The sequence below is a fragment of the Mercenaria mercenaria genome, chromosome 1, assembly GCF_021730395.1.
Source record: "Mercenaria mercenaria strain notata chromosome 1, MADL_Memer_1, whole genome shotgun sequence".
NCBI lineage: Eukaryota > Metazoa > Mollusca > Bivalvia > Venerida > Veneridae > Mercenaria > Mercenaria mercenaria.
The window spans coordinates 67,358,430-67,375,531 of record NC_069361.1 but is presented as its reverse complement, the minus strand read 5'-3'; the positions used below and the strand labels follow the sequence as shown (position 1 = coordinate 67,375,531).

The window sequence follows — 17,102 nt, the reverse complement described above, 5'->3', positions numbered from 1 at the left end:
ACCTGTATAAAGCGGCCAGTTCATTATCTTCCTGAATTGGCATTTTTTTTCTAATTTCAACTGATCTTAAGCAGTAACCTGCCTTAAACAGCCAGATTGTGCTTAACCCTTACCCTGTTAAATTTCTATAATATGAACTTGTCCATCTTTCAATTTAGACAGTACCATTAACTGTTAAATGGGGTGCATGCAAAAAATATACTGACTGAATGGCGAACAGTGCAGATCTTGATCAGACTGCACTTGTCGCAAAGGCAGATTCAATCCTGTTCAGCATGATAAGGGTTAATACAGCTTTGACTGTAATGTTTAATGTACATTAATTGAGAAAAAGAAAACTTAGATTTAGATCAAAATGAAAATCTTTAAAGAAAAAAAAGGATTTTTTTTTTGTATTTATGAATGAACCTGATAACTGCAGCAAGGCCTAAAAAAAAGTACCACATTTAGAGACTTGCATAAAGTACCATGTTTTCTTTTTTTTTGATAATTTGTTTTAAGCTGTACATGTATATAGGTTTTTATTTGTTGTAAGAGAGGTCGAGATTTTAGAATATATATACTTGTAAAAGTGAAGCACTGTAAAAGCACATATTTTTGCTGGGTCAAAATTTCGCGAATTTGAAATTTTGAGTATGTTCGCGAGGTTTAATATTGGCGAAATTGTAAAATTAGTATCCTACTTGATTTTAGATTATACTAATGATGAATATTTATGCAAGGATTAATTTTGGCAAGATGTAGGGCCTCGCGAATATAGCGAAAATAAAACCCTTGCGAAAAGTTCTGCTTTTACAATAATTGTATACACAGATTGAATATTAAAATTAGCTTGAAAAAGTGTTTTTGAGTGTTGAGTTTTGAGTCTGTACAGTATGAAATCTCTACCTCTCAGTTAGTTTATTTGAAATCCATTTCATTCATTTAGATACAATTAAACTTACACTTGTAAATATGCATTTATTTATTTAAACGTTTAATTGCTTTAGTAGTTTTAGGGTAGCTTATTTTGTAATTTATGTAGCTTATTTTGTAATTTATGATGTTCGTGTTATCCATTTCATATTTATGTAGTATTAGGAGATTGCAAATTTTTTCCACATGTACTATGAGGTAGTGACCCAGTATGACAATCCTCAATTACAAAGTCTCCGTGCACAGTTTTTGCACTCAGTTACTAAGTTTATATACATTGCCTACTGTGCTCATATTTAAGAAATAATAGTGAACCATGTTTAAATATATTTACATATGACAAAGAGGTTATATGCCTTTTGAATAGTTAATAGAGTTACACAAAGTTTTATTTGTGTTCTGGCATTCTATGAAAAATCAACATTTGAGCCCTGCCATGAGAAAACCAACATAGTGGGTTTGCGACCAGCATGGATCCAGACCAGCCTGTGCATCCGTGCAGTCTGGTCAGGATCCATGCTGTTCGCTTTCAAAGACTATTATTATTAGCAAAACCATTAGCGAACAGCATGGATCCTGACCAGACTGCGCGGATGCGCAGGCTGGTCTGGATCCATGCTGCTCGCAAACCCACTATGTTGGTTTTCCCATGGCACGGCTCATTTAGGTTCTGAATTATCTAGACTGAGGCCAATGATTCAACAGTAAAACAAGTCTCATTTTGATATAATTATTACTTCTGATCTTAATGTTTGTTTTAGCCTTTAGCCTGCTAAATTTAAAAAGTGGACTGGTCCATCACTCAATTTGGGCAATGCCATTTATTATTTGAGGAGGTTTTCACTGAAAATTTACTGACTGAACAGTGAACAGTGCAGACCATGATTAGCCTGCACGGCTAATCTTGGTCTGCACTGGTCGCAAAGGCAGAATACCTCGCCACCAGCAGGCTAAAGGTTAGCAAAGTTTAATTTTTTACAAGTAGTTTTACTTTTTAGTATAACAAGTTTTTATGACTGTATGTTTAACTAACTTAAGATATTACACAAGAGTTCTACAACAATATAATTGTGAGAACTACATAAATAAGGATACTTTTTCATATTGAAAACAAGAAACAATATATCCATTTTCATTTTATAAACTCAGTGTTATTTTTTCACACTGAAAATTTGCACGAGAATAGTTTCAAATTAAAAGATATTTTTGAATTTGTATATCAATTTCATTATCAAAATATTCGAGAGGTCAGTTTTTTCAGATTCACGATTTTAAGCTAAAAAATGAAAACTAGACTTTTCATTAAAAGCTTCTATGGATGTTCAATTCTTCAAATGTTCTCATCGTTTAGGAATGAAAAATAAATTCATGAATTTTTTTTTTACGTAAAAGAATTGGTTGTTACCATTTATTCAGAGAGGCTGCTCAAAGAATCATTTAAATTATATATTATCATTATTATGTACATTGTATTATTACATGTGTCACACTTATCACCAATACATTTAGTAATGTAATTATGTTTGCCTATTATGTTAATAAATTCAAATATTTAAAATAAATCTGAATTTAAAACTGTCTTTTTTTGGTTGTGTTTTTGGATATTTTGAAAAATGGATGTATTATGTGATGGTGCACACATCTGTCTGTCTGTCTGTCTGTGTTCTGACCAGAACTCAATAACCATTCAAGGTGATGACTTTAGACTTGGCCTATAGTTAGGTGGCAATGAAATGATGTGCAGAGTGCATGGACTGGGTTAGTAGTCCAAAGGTCAAGGTCACAAATGGAGCTCAAAGGTCAAATTTGTCTTTCATATTTTGTGTCTGGAGCATTCTTCAAAACTGGCATATAGGTAGGTGGTAAATTTGTGATGATGTGCAAAGCACATGAACAAGGTCAGTAAGTCAAGGAAACAAATTGAGCTCAAATGTTAAATCTGTCCTTCATATTTCCTGTCCGGAGCACACCTTAAAATTATTCAAGGTTTTGACTTGAGTCTGATGCAGATTGTAATAAATTACACTCCCTTACTTCTCCGATCCAAACATTAACCAAAGCTCCCGCCTTAAATATATGTATGTAGTGCATATACAAGACTCTTATTCTAATGTTTGTGAATATTAGTTTCGAGAAGTGTGTGATCAAACTCGCTACCCAAGGTTTCATAGTCTGTATTACCACCGGACACTAATAGTCATATATTGTGAACATAAAAAACATCCATGCTGAACTGGTATCCCTCATCAAATGAGCCGTGCCATGAGAAAACCAACATAGTGGGTTTGCGAGCAGCATGGATCCAGACCAGCCTGCGCATCCGCGCAGTCTGGTCAGGATCCATGCTGTTCGCTAATGGTTTTGCTAATAATAATAGTCTTTGAAAGCGAACAGCATGGATCCTGACCAGACTGCACAGATGCACAGGCTGGTCTGGATCCATGCTGGTCGCAAACCCACTATGTTGATTTTCCCATGGCGCAGCTCAAATGTGTATTATCAGTTCTGTGTGATCTGGTTTTAAGATAAACTGCATGAGTTACTATAAGGATTGAAGTGTTTGGAAGTGGTAAATTGAAATGGTGATTTCGCCAGCAAGTGTTGAATAGTGGGTTTAATCTCTGTAAGAGCTGAACGGCAAGTTAATTTCTGAAGTGTACATTTTTTTTCACCCTATCTTTAAACGAACGGGTAGCTTTAAGTCAAGTGACACACTGGAGTACCCTCTCACACCGAGAACCCTTCTGTATTAACAGCTCACACCGAGAACCCTCCTGTATTAACAGCTCACACCGAGAACCCTTCTGTATTAACAGCTCACACCGAGAACCCTCCTGTATTAACAGCTCACACCGAGAACCCTTCTGTATTAACAGCTCACACCGAGAACCCTTCTGTATTAACAGCTCACACCGAGAACCCTTCTGTATTAACAGCTCACACAGAGAACCCTCCTGTATTAACAGCTCATGCAGAGAACCCTCCTCTATTAACAGCTCACACCGAGAACCCTCCTCTATTAACAGCTCACACCGAGAACCCTCCTCTATTAACAGCTCACACCGAGAACCCTCCTCTATTAACAGCTCACACCGAGAACCCTCCTCTATTAACAGCTCACAAGCGTATCCTCCTACATATATCAGCTCATCATACTAGGACACTGGAGTATCCTTCTATATTCTTTCCGTACCTGTAACGTATTAGCATCTGATGGCCCTTTCACGCTTCTGTAGAATCAACATTTATAACTAGAGATGCTTTTGAGAAAAGCGCATGTCTCCCACAACTGCCCCTCTGAAAAATGTTAGTTTCTCTAGATGTTTTAGACGAGTGGATCCAATTAGATTGTCTGGATGAGTGGATCCAATCAGTTATTCAAGGGCCATAAATCAAAAGTGCCTGGGCGGATTTGGCTAGTTATCGAACTTGGGTAAGGTCTTATGGCCAAACACATTTTGTTCAAGTTTGGTGAAGATCGGACGAGAAATGTTCGGCTTGAGAGAGCGGACAAAAGTAAACAGACAGATTTTTTCGGTAATTCAAAGGCCGTAACTCTAAAATGTCTGGACCGATTTGGCTAGTTATCGAACTTGGCCGAGGTCTCATGGTCAAACACATTTTGTTCAGGTTTGGTGAAGATCCGATGAGAAATGTTCGACTTAGAGTGCGGACAAGAGTAAAAAGGCCGATCTTTCGATAATTCAATGGCCGTAACTCCAAAATGCCTGGACCAATTTGGCTAGTTATCGAACTTGGCCGAGGTCTCATGGTCAAACACATTTTGTTCAAGTTTGGTGAAGATCGGATGAGAAATGTTTGATTAAGAGTGCGGACATGAGTAAAAAGGCCAATTTTTCGATAATTCAAGGGCCGTAACTCCAAAATGCCTGGACCGATTTGGCTAGTTATCGAACTTGGCCGAGGTCTCATGGTCAAACACATTTTGTTTAAGTTTGGTGAAGATTGGATGAGAAATATTCAAATTAGAGTGCGGACAAGAGTAAAAAGACCGATTTTTGGAAATTCAAGGGCCATAACTCCAAGATGCCTGGACCGATTTGGCTAGTTATCGAAGTTGGCCGAGGTCTTATGGTCAAACACATTTTGTTCAAGTTTAGTGAAAATCGGATGAGAAATGTTCGACTTAGAGTGCAGACAAACTTTTTGACAGACACACAGACTGGAGTAAATCAATATGTCTCCCACACCACTGTGTGGTGGGAGGCATAATAAGAAATTCATTCATATTTTGGAAATGTCTAGCTCTGCAGCTCTCAAATACGGAAATATCTTACATCCGAGGCATATACCGACACATCAAAAAGGACCATTTGAGTAATTTGACGAAGTTCCAAAAATCTCTATGTACCCTTGCTCTGTTACAGACCCCTGTGGGATTTGTGTTTATTCGAGTTCAAATATGTTATAGTAGTCCACGTGCATACATTTTGACGGGGTGACCCCTGACTATCGACCAATGCAAAGGGGAGATCAACTTTCATTTTCAAGTTAAACATGTCTACTTTCATTTCCTTTACTTCCGGAATTCTGGAAATAGCTGAAGGTCGAGTGACATCATTTTCTGTGTTGTCAAAAACATACATATGCCTGGCGAGACTGCATAAAAATGCCCGATGCCCGGATATTAGCACACTGGAATGCCCACATATATCAACAGCTTGGCACTAGAGAACCCTCCTTTATCAACAGCTCATCCAAAGTACTATTGGGCATCTTAGCTAATCTAAAGAATTTGCTAAAAAAACACCAACACAAGTTTATCAAAAGTCATATGTTTTTTATTTCACTTTATCTGTCAAATACTAGGAAATACATCCTATTGCATTCTTTCTTTTATATATATCATATACTGAATGGAAAAAAATACTAAACTCACAATATGACTTGTTACAAAAAATATATAATAAAATGAAAACACACAATGTATATCATGCAACGTAGCAGCGCTAAAATTTACCTTCTACATGAACAGCCTGTCAATATTACATCACAAATGTACATATATATATATAAACTAAACTTGAAATGTTAGAAATGGAGATTTTACATTTGTGCAGGGTTTGATTATGTGAAGTATCTGTGATATTAAACCAGTTTTAACCCTCATCTTGCTGGACACGATTGATTCTGCCTTTGCGACCAGTGTAGATCATGATCAGCCTGCACATCCATGCAGTCTGATCATAATGTGCACAGTTCGCCATTCAGTCAGTATCTTTTTGGTATGCACCCCTATTAACAGTTAATGGTACAGTCCAAACTGAAAGATGGGCAAGTTCATTATAGAAATTTAACAGGGTATGGGTTAACAGCATACATTCATATAACACTTATAAAACCTAATTTCGCCATTCAAAATCATGGACATTTAACTGTAGATTTGGTACTTTTCGCACCACTTTTAATTTGCAATTTGATAAGACAACACAGCTAATCTCGTTACCAAGGATTCATGCTCCATAGTTGTTTATGGAACAAATTATCCTTTGCGATTTATTATTCATGATAGTATGATCTCGCATGATGCTCTTATCATGAAAATAAAACTTTTCCTATGAATATTACACAATTGACAGAACATGATGACAGAACTCAGCTTCATTAATGCCATTTGATTAATGAAACTGAGAAGTGCTAGCACATGTTTCATTTAGTGTACTGTGAAAATTAAAAAGTTTCGATTTTTTTTTGCAAAAGAAGCTATTTGAAATAGCTATGGGGATATGAATTTATGTATTCCAACTTTTGGACATGAAATGAAAAGGAATTTCACTAGTTTTTTGGGATTAAATTTCTTGGATTGACTCAACCATGAAATTAGTCCCCAATACATAGAAAAGATTTTACAGTAAACAGATTCAGTACACATATCCAAAAAATATCTCCATCTCTTTTTTTAAAATCTATCATGAACAAGCAATCAAGTTCTGAAGGGAGGCATTCATTAGGAAGGCATTGCAAACTATTACAGTAAACGAATGAGCCTCACCATGAGAAAACCAACATAGTGCATTTGTGACCAGCATGGATCCAGACCAGCCTGCGCATCTGCGCAGTCTGGTCAGGATCCATGCTGTCCACTTTCAAAGCCTATTGCAATTAAGAGAATATGTAAGCGAACAGCATGGATCCTGACCAGACTGGGCAGATGCGCAGGGTGGTCTGGATCCATGCTGGTCGCAAATGCACTATGTTGCTTTTCTCATGGCACGGCTCAAATTAGCACATACAAATACTTTTTTGTTCTTTACCAAACCTTCTTTACACCAAAGCTCACAAACCCAATCTACTGTAAGTACCTCCTCATATAATAAAGACCACAATTACTAGTATATAGATCATCAATTTCTCTTCCCACTCATCTAAAAACAGTTCCATTTTGCCTGTTATCAGAGACCACCTGTTTACAAAGACCATATTTTTACATTTCAAAAGAAATGATCTCTAGAGACAGGTTTACTGAACACTCAAACCTGTATAATAAAAAATGTCTTTTATATGCAAGTTGTTTTATTCACTGGTTTAAATACAGTGTTAATTTTTTAATAACAAAATGGCATATATTTATTTATTTATTTATTTGGGTTTTACGGTGCACCAACACAGTATAGGCATATATGGTCTTTAGTCCAAGTGGTCTCTGTTTTATACATGCTCTTTTCCACAGGCTCTGATAAACATTTTTGCAACATTGTATAAATGCATTAGTGTCATTTCGCCCTAAACTAAACATAAGAGCAGACACTTACAGGCTAGAAAACTGAAAATATAAGACAAAGGTCTCTTCAAATTCTCTCGTGTATCGTAAATCTAATATATAAATTGCACTATACCTTATCACAGCAAAAAAAACCTATTAAATTTTGGCTGTCAAGACTTAAAAACTAACAGAAATGTAATGTATAGTTTAAAAACCAAAATATCTGATGGGAACTTAGGAGGGGTACAATATTCAAAAATGTATTATACTACGTGAAAACTGCTCGAAACAACTGTAATAAAAAGACAATTCTTCACAGAATAAATGAATATTACATCACAGACTTCTAATACAGCATGTTTTATAAAGACATACTACAATAAATACACACATTAACAGAGGACCATTGATATGTTTACATTTCAATAACAAAAGTTTAAAATTTCACTTTGAATAATCTCATCTTACGTAAGATTTGTAGCTGTACAATTCTTATACAACAAAGGCGACCACCATAGTTCCCTTAAGTAGAAGTTGTAGGATGTTTGGCAGTACAGATTATAGATTTCCGCCAATCAACAATATTTCACAAAATGTCTTTGCAAACAACTAGCCTGATCAAAATTTTCTATGAAAAAGTTTGTAATTCGTTCTCCCAGGAATTGTTCTCAGCTGTATAATCAGGAGTTTGTCTCGGACTATAGTGAACCTCAGATGCATGAGAATGAGTTGTACAAGCAGTAAAAGTAATGCCCTGGGAAACTTGTGGTGAACATTTATTTCATAATGCTTCATAATTGTTACTTTAATACCAACACTACCATTTTACCTATTTGCTACCGGTAAGTTATATATTCTTCTCTCTTTTTCTGTTCATTCATGATTCCATCTTGCACTCCCCTGGCAGAAGAAATCACCCTTACCCTCCTCTGGCATTAATACTTGTGAAGAAATCAACCTCATCCTCCCTTGGTAGCAATACTTGTGAAGAAATCACTCTTCCCCTACCCTGGTATCAATTCTTGTGAAGAAATAAACTTGACCCTCCCCTAATAGCAATACTTGCAAAGAAATCAACCCAACCCTCCCTTGGTATCAACACGTGTAAACAAATCACCCTTAACCTTCCCTTGAAGCTATACTTGTGATGAAATCTCCCTGACACTGCCCTGGTAGCAGTACTGGTGAAAGAATTACCCTAACCTTCTTAGGGTATCAATACTTATAATTAAATCACTCTGACAATCCCCTGGAACCAGTACTTGTGAAGAAATCAACCTGACACTCCCATAGTATCGAAACTTATTAAAACCACCCTTAACCTTCTCCTGTAGCAATACTTGTGAAAAATGAACCTGACCTTACCCTGGTACCAGTTCTTATGAAGAAATCACCTTTACCATCCTATGGTTGCAATAGTTGTAAAGAATTTACCCTCACCCTCCTCTCGTAGCATTCTTTGTAAAGAATTCACCCTCACCCTCCTCTCGTAGCATTACTTGTGAAGACTTCACCCTCACCCTCCTCTCGTAGCATTACTTGTGAAGACTTCACCCTCACCCTCCTCTCTTAGCATTACTTGTGAAGAATTCACCCTTACCCTCCCTTGGTACAAATACATGAAATTGTGAAGAATTCCCCCTTACCCTTGCCTGGTACCAATATTTGTGAAGAAATCACTCTTACCTCCACCTCCAACATGTACCAATATTTGTGAAGAAATCACCCTTACCTCCACCTCCAACATGTTCCAATATTTGTGAAGAAATCACCCTTACCTCCACCTCCAACATGTTCCAATATTTGTGAAGAAATCACTCTTACCTCCACCTCCAACATGTACCAATATTTGTAGGGAAATCACCCTTTCCCTCCTCTGATAGCAATACTTGTGAAAAAAAAAATGCTGCCTGTTTTTTAAGAAAATTCTATCAAAATTGTCACAATATTAAGTATCTTAAACTTTTCATAGAACGGGAATATACAACTTGAGGGTAACTGTTCAGATAGCAAAGAGGCTGTGCCAAGTTCCTGTGTAACGTTTACCAAAGATCCACGTATTTCCCTCAATATCATTATCAGTGACAGATCATTTTCTTGTATACTGTATTCTACAAGTAAGTAAAATGAAATAAATGGCAATCTATAAAGCACTATTTTCATATAGAAGCTTATGAATTTACGCAATACATTCATAAATGTAGCTAGATACCAGAGTCATCCTACAACCCAAGCATAGATGAAAAGACAATGGAAACTCAAGTTGGGTTTGCAAGAATGTGATATCTTCTACAACAGTAATATTAAAACCAATTTTTCTATCCTTTCTTTGAGAGCAGCTTCAAGAAAGACATTTGAAATGCCAGAAATATAAAAAAATTTGAGCTACTTTGCCACAATTAACATTTATTCTAATATAACTAGCAATACTTAAATCATCGCAACAATATTATGTTGATGTCAGGTCGAAGTGATATTTAGGGCCATATATGCATCTAGAAATAGTGCTTTCAAAATTGATCAAATATTTTACTTAATATCATGTTCAAATCTAAATTTTACAATAAAAGGCATTTTAGAATCAAAATAATTTATAGCAAAACCATGTTTGAACACTATTTTTACACTCTGGTGGTTATACGTCCTTCAAAATAACTAACAAAATTATTACGCCCGACATGTAACAGCCCATCATGTATAAATAGTGTTAAAAGTTAAAACACGGTTTTGCTATTAATTATTTCTTAAATGTTTTTCAAATCATATCTCTTAAACAAACAAGAGGACCATGATGGTCCTGAATCGCTCACCTGCCCCCACATGAACTGAGTATGACGTGGTTTTTTCTATTATTTGACATAGTGACCTAGTTTTTGAGCTCATGTGACCTACTTCTGAACTTGATCTAGATATCATCAAGATAAAAATTCTGACCAATTTTCATGAAGATCCATTGAAAAATATGGCCTCTAGAGAGGTCACAAGGTTTTTCTATTATTTGACATAATAACCTAGTTTTTGAAGGCATGTGACCCAGTTTTGTACTTGACCTAGATATCATCAAGGTGAACATTCTCACCAATTTTCATGAAGATCTCATGAAAAATACGGCCTCCAGAGAGGTCACAACGTTTTTCTATTTCTAGATGTACTGACCTAGTTTTGACCGCATGTGACCCAGTTTCGAACTTGACCTAGATATCATAAAGGTGAACATTCTCACCAATTTTCATGAAGATCCATTGAAAAATATGGCCTCTAGAGAGGTCAAAAGGTCTTTCTATGTTGAGACCTAGTGACCTAGTTTTTGACCGCAGTTGACCCGGTTTCAAACTTGATCTAGATATCATCAAGGTGAACATTCTGACCAATTTTTATGAAGATCCATTGAGAAATATGGCCTCTAGGAAGGTCACAAGGGTTTTCTATTTTTAGACCTACTGACCTATTTTTGGACCGCAGCTGACCCAGTTTTAATCTTGACGTAGATATCATCAAGGTTAACATTCTGACCAATTTTCATGAAGATCCACTGAAAAATATGGCCTCTAGAGAGGTTACAAGTTTTTCTATTTTTAGACCTACTGACCTACTTTTTGACTGCAGTTGACCCAGTTTCGAACTTGACTTATATATCATCAAGATGAATATTCAGACAAACTTTCATACAGATCCCATGAATAATATGGCCTCCAGAGAGGTCACAAAGGTTTTCTATTATCTGACCTACTGATCTAGTTTTTGACCGCAGTTGACCCAGTTTCAAACTTGACCTAGATATCATCAAGACGAACACTCAGACCAATTTTCATAAAGATCCTATGAAAAATATGGCCTCTAGAGAGGTCTCAATGTTTTTCTATTTTTATACCTACTGACCTAGTTTTGGACTGCACATGACCGAGTTTCAAATTTTAACTAGATATCATCAAGATGAACACTCTGACCAAATTTCATGAAGCTCTCATGAAAAATATGGCCTCTAGACAGGTCACAAGGTTTTTTCATTATTTGACCTACTGACCTACTTTTTGAGGACACGTGACCCACTTTCGAAAATGACCTAGATATCTTCAAGTTGAACATTCTGACCAATTTTTATGAAGATCCATTCACAAGTATGGCCTCTAGAGAGGTCACAAGGTTTTTCTATTTTTAGACCTACTGATCTAGTTTTTGACCGCACGTGACCCAGTTTCGAACTTGACCTAGATATCATCAAGATGAACATTCAGACAAACATTCATACAGATCCCATGAAAAATATGGCCTTAAGAGAGGTCACAAGGTTTTTCTATTATTTGACCTACTGACCTAGTTTTTGACGACACGTGACCCACTTTCGAACTTGACCTAGATATCATCAAGGTGAACATTCTGACCAATTTTCATGAAGATCTTGTGAAATATATGGCCTCAAGAGAGGTCACAAGGTTTTTCTATTTTTAGACCTACTGACCTAGTTTTTGATTGCACGTGACCCAGTTTCGAATCTGACCTAGATATCATCAAGGTGAACATTCTGACCAATTTTCATAAAGATCCCATGAAAAATGTGACCTCTAGAGTGGTCACAAGAAGAAGTTTACGCAAGCACGCACGGACGGACGACGGACGCTGTGCGATCACAAAAGCTCACTTTGTCACTTTGTGACAGGTGAGCTAAAAATAAAATAATTACAGAATCTTCTTTCAAAGAATCCCAAAACAACACAAACAAAACATTTAACCCTTACCATGCCGGACACGATTTATTCTGCCTTTGTGACCAGTGTAAATCATGATCAGCCTGCACATCCATGTAGTCTGATCTTCATCTACACTTTTCACCATTCAGTCAGTATATTTTTGGTTTGCATCCCTATTAACAGTTTATGGTACTGACCAAATTGAAAGATGGACCAGTTCATTATAGAAATTTAGCAGGATAAGGGTTAAAAGTTCCATTATTATTTTACTAATCTGTAAAACACCATAAAAACTATTGTTCTTCATATACAGCAGATAAATGCAACCAAAAATGAGACAAAAAAGGAACATACTGCTACAAAATATAAACTATACAACATCAAAAAAGAAAAAATTATCTGAAACACATGTATAAAGTTTCAAGATTATTGTTATAAAAGTGGTAATTGTAAAATAGATAGAAAATCCATTTTTTAAAGAAATTCACCTATGGCCTAACAGTAGTAAATGAACAAGTGTGTGGGCTGTCTGGTCTAAGCCTAATGGTGGACAGTTTATTGAACATTAATTTTTCATTTGGGTTGCCCTCACAAGCCCTTTGTTTAAATTTCACTGTAGTGTATTTTTTGAAATTTTGTTATAAACAAGAGGGCCATGATGGCCCTATATCGCTCACCTGAGTTTAGTTGCTTGCTAAAACTAATTTCTTTGCATTATCTTCACCAACAAAAACTAGGTGAGTAGGTCATGGTAAAGATTATTCAAGATAACTACTAAAATCTGTTTAAAAATTAAATTTGTCGTTCAAATTTCTTTGTTTTTTAGCTTCAAAAACAAGAAAGTACCGGTAGGTCAGTAGTTCAAAGGTAAATATTAAAGACGAGTATTGAAATCAGTACCAAAAGTTATAAAGTGGTCCTAATTTCTATGTTGTACCTTCAAAAACAAGAAAGTAGGTCAGTAGGTCATGATTAAGACAATTCAAGATGAATATTGAAATCTGTATCAAACATTATGCTTATGGTCCAAATTTCTTTGCCACTGCTTCAAAAACAAATAAGTCCATGTAAAACAAGGGACCACCCGGGTGTGGCCTATATTGATCCCAGGGTCACGATTTGAACAGTCTTGTAGAGAACCACTACTGCATAATATATACTAAATATCTAAGCTCTGGGCTTTATGGTTTAAGAAAATAATTTTTTAAAGGCTTTTCCCTGTACAAGTCTATTTAAACCATGTGCCCCCGGGGCAGGGCCATATTTGACCCCAGGGGGATAATTTGAATACCCTTGGTAGGGGACAACTAGATGATGCTACATACTAAATATCAAAGCCTATGACCTGTGGTTTTGGACAAGAAGATTTTCAAAGTTTTCCCTATATAAGTCTATTTAAACCATATGACCCCCAGGGCGGAGACATATTTGACCCTAGGGGGATAATTTGAACAGTCTTGGTAGAGGACCACTAGATGATGCAACATACCAAATATAAAAGCCCTAGGCCCTGTGGTTTTGGACAAGAAGATTTTCAAAGTTTTTCCCTATATAAGTCTGTATAAACCATGTACTCCCAGGGTGGGGCCATATTTGACCTTAGGGGGATAATCTGAAAAATTGTGGTAGAGGACCACTAGATGATGCTACATACCAAATATAAAATCCCTATAACCTGTGGACAAGAAGATTTTTAAAGTTTTTCCTTTTAGTTGCCATGACAACCAGAGTTCACTATGGAATTCAATTCTTTGAACAATTTTTTAAAGAAGAACATCCAAAAAACATCCATGTGAAGTTTCATCAAAATTGGCCTGGTGGCACTTTGTGCTCAGGTGAGCTAAAAAAAAAAACGGCCTCAAATGAAAAGCTGTTAAATCAATATTTGTCAAAAAAAAAATTAAGTTCAATTTAAAGCAGTTATATATCTTTATTTGGCACCTTTTCCAAACTTCCTTGTTGAGTGAAAATTCTGTTACTAGTAGTTAATATACAAGGAGTTCTCTTCTTAAGTATACAATGAAAATGAGTGTCATCTTACTGGTAACACTGATTCGTTATTTATATGTTCTTAATGGAGAAAAGGTTTTGAGCAGAAAATGTCGACAGGATGACACTGTAACTATTGTGTGTAACCACATACCTGAGGATATTCCAACAGGAATTTTAAAATTTCGGCTAGATAAAGAAACACCAGACACTCTGGTACTAAATACTTCAACTTTTATGGATGAAAATTGGAGAAAATTACAATATTTGGAATTTACTGAAGATGAACATACACATTTAGTATTTAAAGATGGTTGTTTTAACCGACTGAAGTCACTACAGGAGCTCCATATACGTGTTTGGTACCCACAAATATTTCAAAACTCTTTTTCTGGATTGGACCACGTGAAAACACTAGAGGTCAATGGCTGTGGGAACCTCAAAATAGAAGACTTTAAATTAGCAATAAAAGGATCGAATATACTTCCAGGATTGAAAAAAATTGTTCTATCTAACTGGAACTTTTACACAGGTACATACGCTTTTGATGACAACTTAGTAGAAGCCCTACTTCCAAGAAACATAACCAACATTGACATCAGCAAGTCCCAAGTATCCGATTTAGACGTTACATCATTGGAGAGATTTAAATACTTAGAAGTTCTCAATGCATCCTATACAACAATTGGCAATTTTGATGATGCTACTCTGTCAGCAGATGTTGCAAAACATATACAAGTATTTGATCTATCTCACGCTGTACTGCCAAAAGAAGTAATACCTTTCCTACCTGGCAAACTAGTGATACACAACATCACTTTAGTCTTTTCTAGAGTTCGTTTTTGGGATTTACAAAAAATGTTTGCCCCAAAAACTGTCAACATCAGTGGCATTGTACCACATTTAACTTCTTTCTGGTTATATAACATTACAATACAAATAGACATAGATCCCAAATGGTATACAAAGACTATTAAAATACAACAAAATAACTTCAAACGAGTTGATGTTCGACTGCTTTGTGATAAGTTCTATTTTTCTTCAGTTCAGAACCTTGATATTACTGACAATGGAATGGAATTTTTGCATCCAACATTCCTGTCCTGTTTGCCAAACCTCAGGCGCTTAGACTTATCTAAAAACCAGCTGTACAAAATGGTTGATGAGGACAGTTTTTTGTTTCAGAATCTGTTTTCAGGACTAAGATATTTAAAACTAATTCGACTGTCAGCTAATGGTTTACAAAAAATTCCTTCCAAACTCTTTAAAAATCGACAATCTATTGAAGTAGCTGACCTTTCGTTTAACAGACTGGAGCAGGTGACCTTCAACTTAAGCGACCTTCAAAATCTGAAAGTTCTCGACTTAAAGGGTAACAACATTCATATTCTGGATTCCCAGTCTATAAACTTTTTAAACTCTATTCCACAAGGAAGCAAAATAAATTCTTCTAAAGCCAAAGTGATTTTGAGGCTAAATCCAATTTTATGCTCAGTTTGTGAAGCTAAACCTTTCATCCAGTGGCTTTTATCTACAAGTCTCATCAACATGGATTCTCCAAGGCTGAAATGCTTGGATGAAAATGGAAAAAACAAAGACATAAATGTCAACACTGCAGAAATGGTACAGAAAATCTGTGAGCGGAAAACAGTTATAATTTCCTTCAGTATTTCAGCAGCAGTGACATGTCTTATTATATTTTCCTGTGCAATAATCATATACAAAAGATACAAGCAAAAGAAAAAGAGTCGAAACAGAACAAATGTCATAAACAATTTAAGAGATGGTGAGGGGAAATACAAGTTTGCTGTATTTCTATCATTCAGCAACGAAGACGAAGAATTTGTTCACTCACATATACTGGAGCAACTCAATGAAAACTTACAACTGATGACTGGCATAGACAGAACTCTGGTCTGTACCGGAGACCAGCATTTTCGGCCCGGTTTTAACACCCATGAGGAAACCTTCAGATTGCTTGATGCCGCATCAGTCTTAATCGTAGTAGTTTCAAACAACTTCCTAGCTAGTAACTTTTGTCTTTCTGAACTAGATAAAGCTTATGAGAAGAGAATGCCAATTGTACTGATGCTTAAAGAACAAGTCGACCCTGACAACATGAAGTCAACACTGAAAACACTATATCAAAATAATACCAGAATTCTTTGGAACTTTGAAAATGGAGAATATGTTCTGAAAACATCATGGGAGAATGTTTGTAAATCTGTTCTAGACCTTATTGGCTGTCAAAAATAAGTATCTCTGTTAAAGATATTTTGTTGATTTATCTTCTGTAAATAGTTATTTCCACAAACTTTTGTAAAAAATTTCATTTGTTTCTATATAAAACAAGAGCTCCGCCAAGCGGGGCAATATATGCCAGAAGGGTTACATCAGAGGATGGGAGCAAAATTTAAAGGACTTGACTGTTGAAGCCCAAAGGACAGGAACAACAAAGGGAAGAAATTTAAAAAAAAACCTAAGTCCACAAAAATGTCCTTACCAGGTACAGGTATGTCAAAACACACCTAAAAATTGAAGGTACCATCCATGTTGTACCACAGAAAAGTGGGTAACATGAGCCACCTGTTTAAAATGGCAAACTGATGCTAAAATATTAGAAAGTAGGTCAGTAGGTCACATTCATGGTCACTGAAAGTCAGTTTTAAGATCGGTGTGCAAAATTGTACATGTCATCCAAATTTCAAGGCTGTATCTTAAAAAACAAGAAAGTAGGTCAGTAGGTCAAGGACTCAAGGTCACAGTCAAGTGACCCCCAATCGCTT

At 36.0% G+C, this 17,102-nt stretch overlaps 1 protein-coding gene across 1 annotated transcript; it reads left to right on the top strand.

The window, feature by feature from the left end:
* Positions 1–14,352: 14,352 nt before the first annotated feature.
* Positions 14,353–16,572, top strand: LOC123565903 (uncharacterized). Its single transcript, XM_045359671.2, has one exon. The coding sequence runs from the start codon at positions 14,353–14,355 to the stop codon at positions 16,570–16,572; it is 2,220 nt and encodes a 739-aa protein (XP_045215606.2).
* The last annotated feature ends 530 nt before the right edge of the window (positions 16,573–17,102 follow it).

What these genes read in the sequence shown, in the direction of transcription:
- LOC123565903 (XM_045359671.2), top strand. Translation starts at nt 14,353, where the DNA reads ATGAGTGTCATCTTACTGGTAACACTGATTCGTTATTTATATGTTCTT.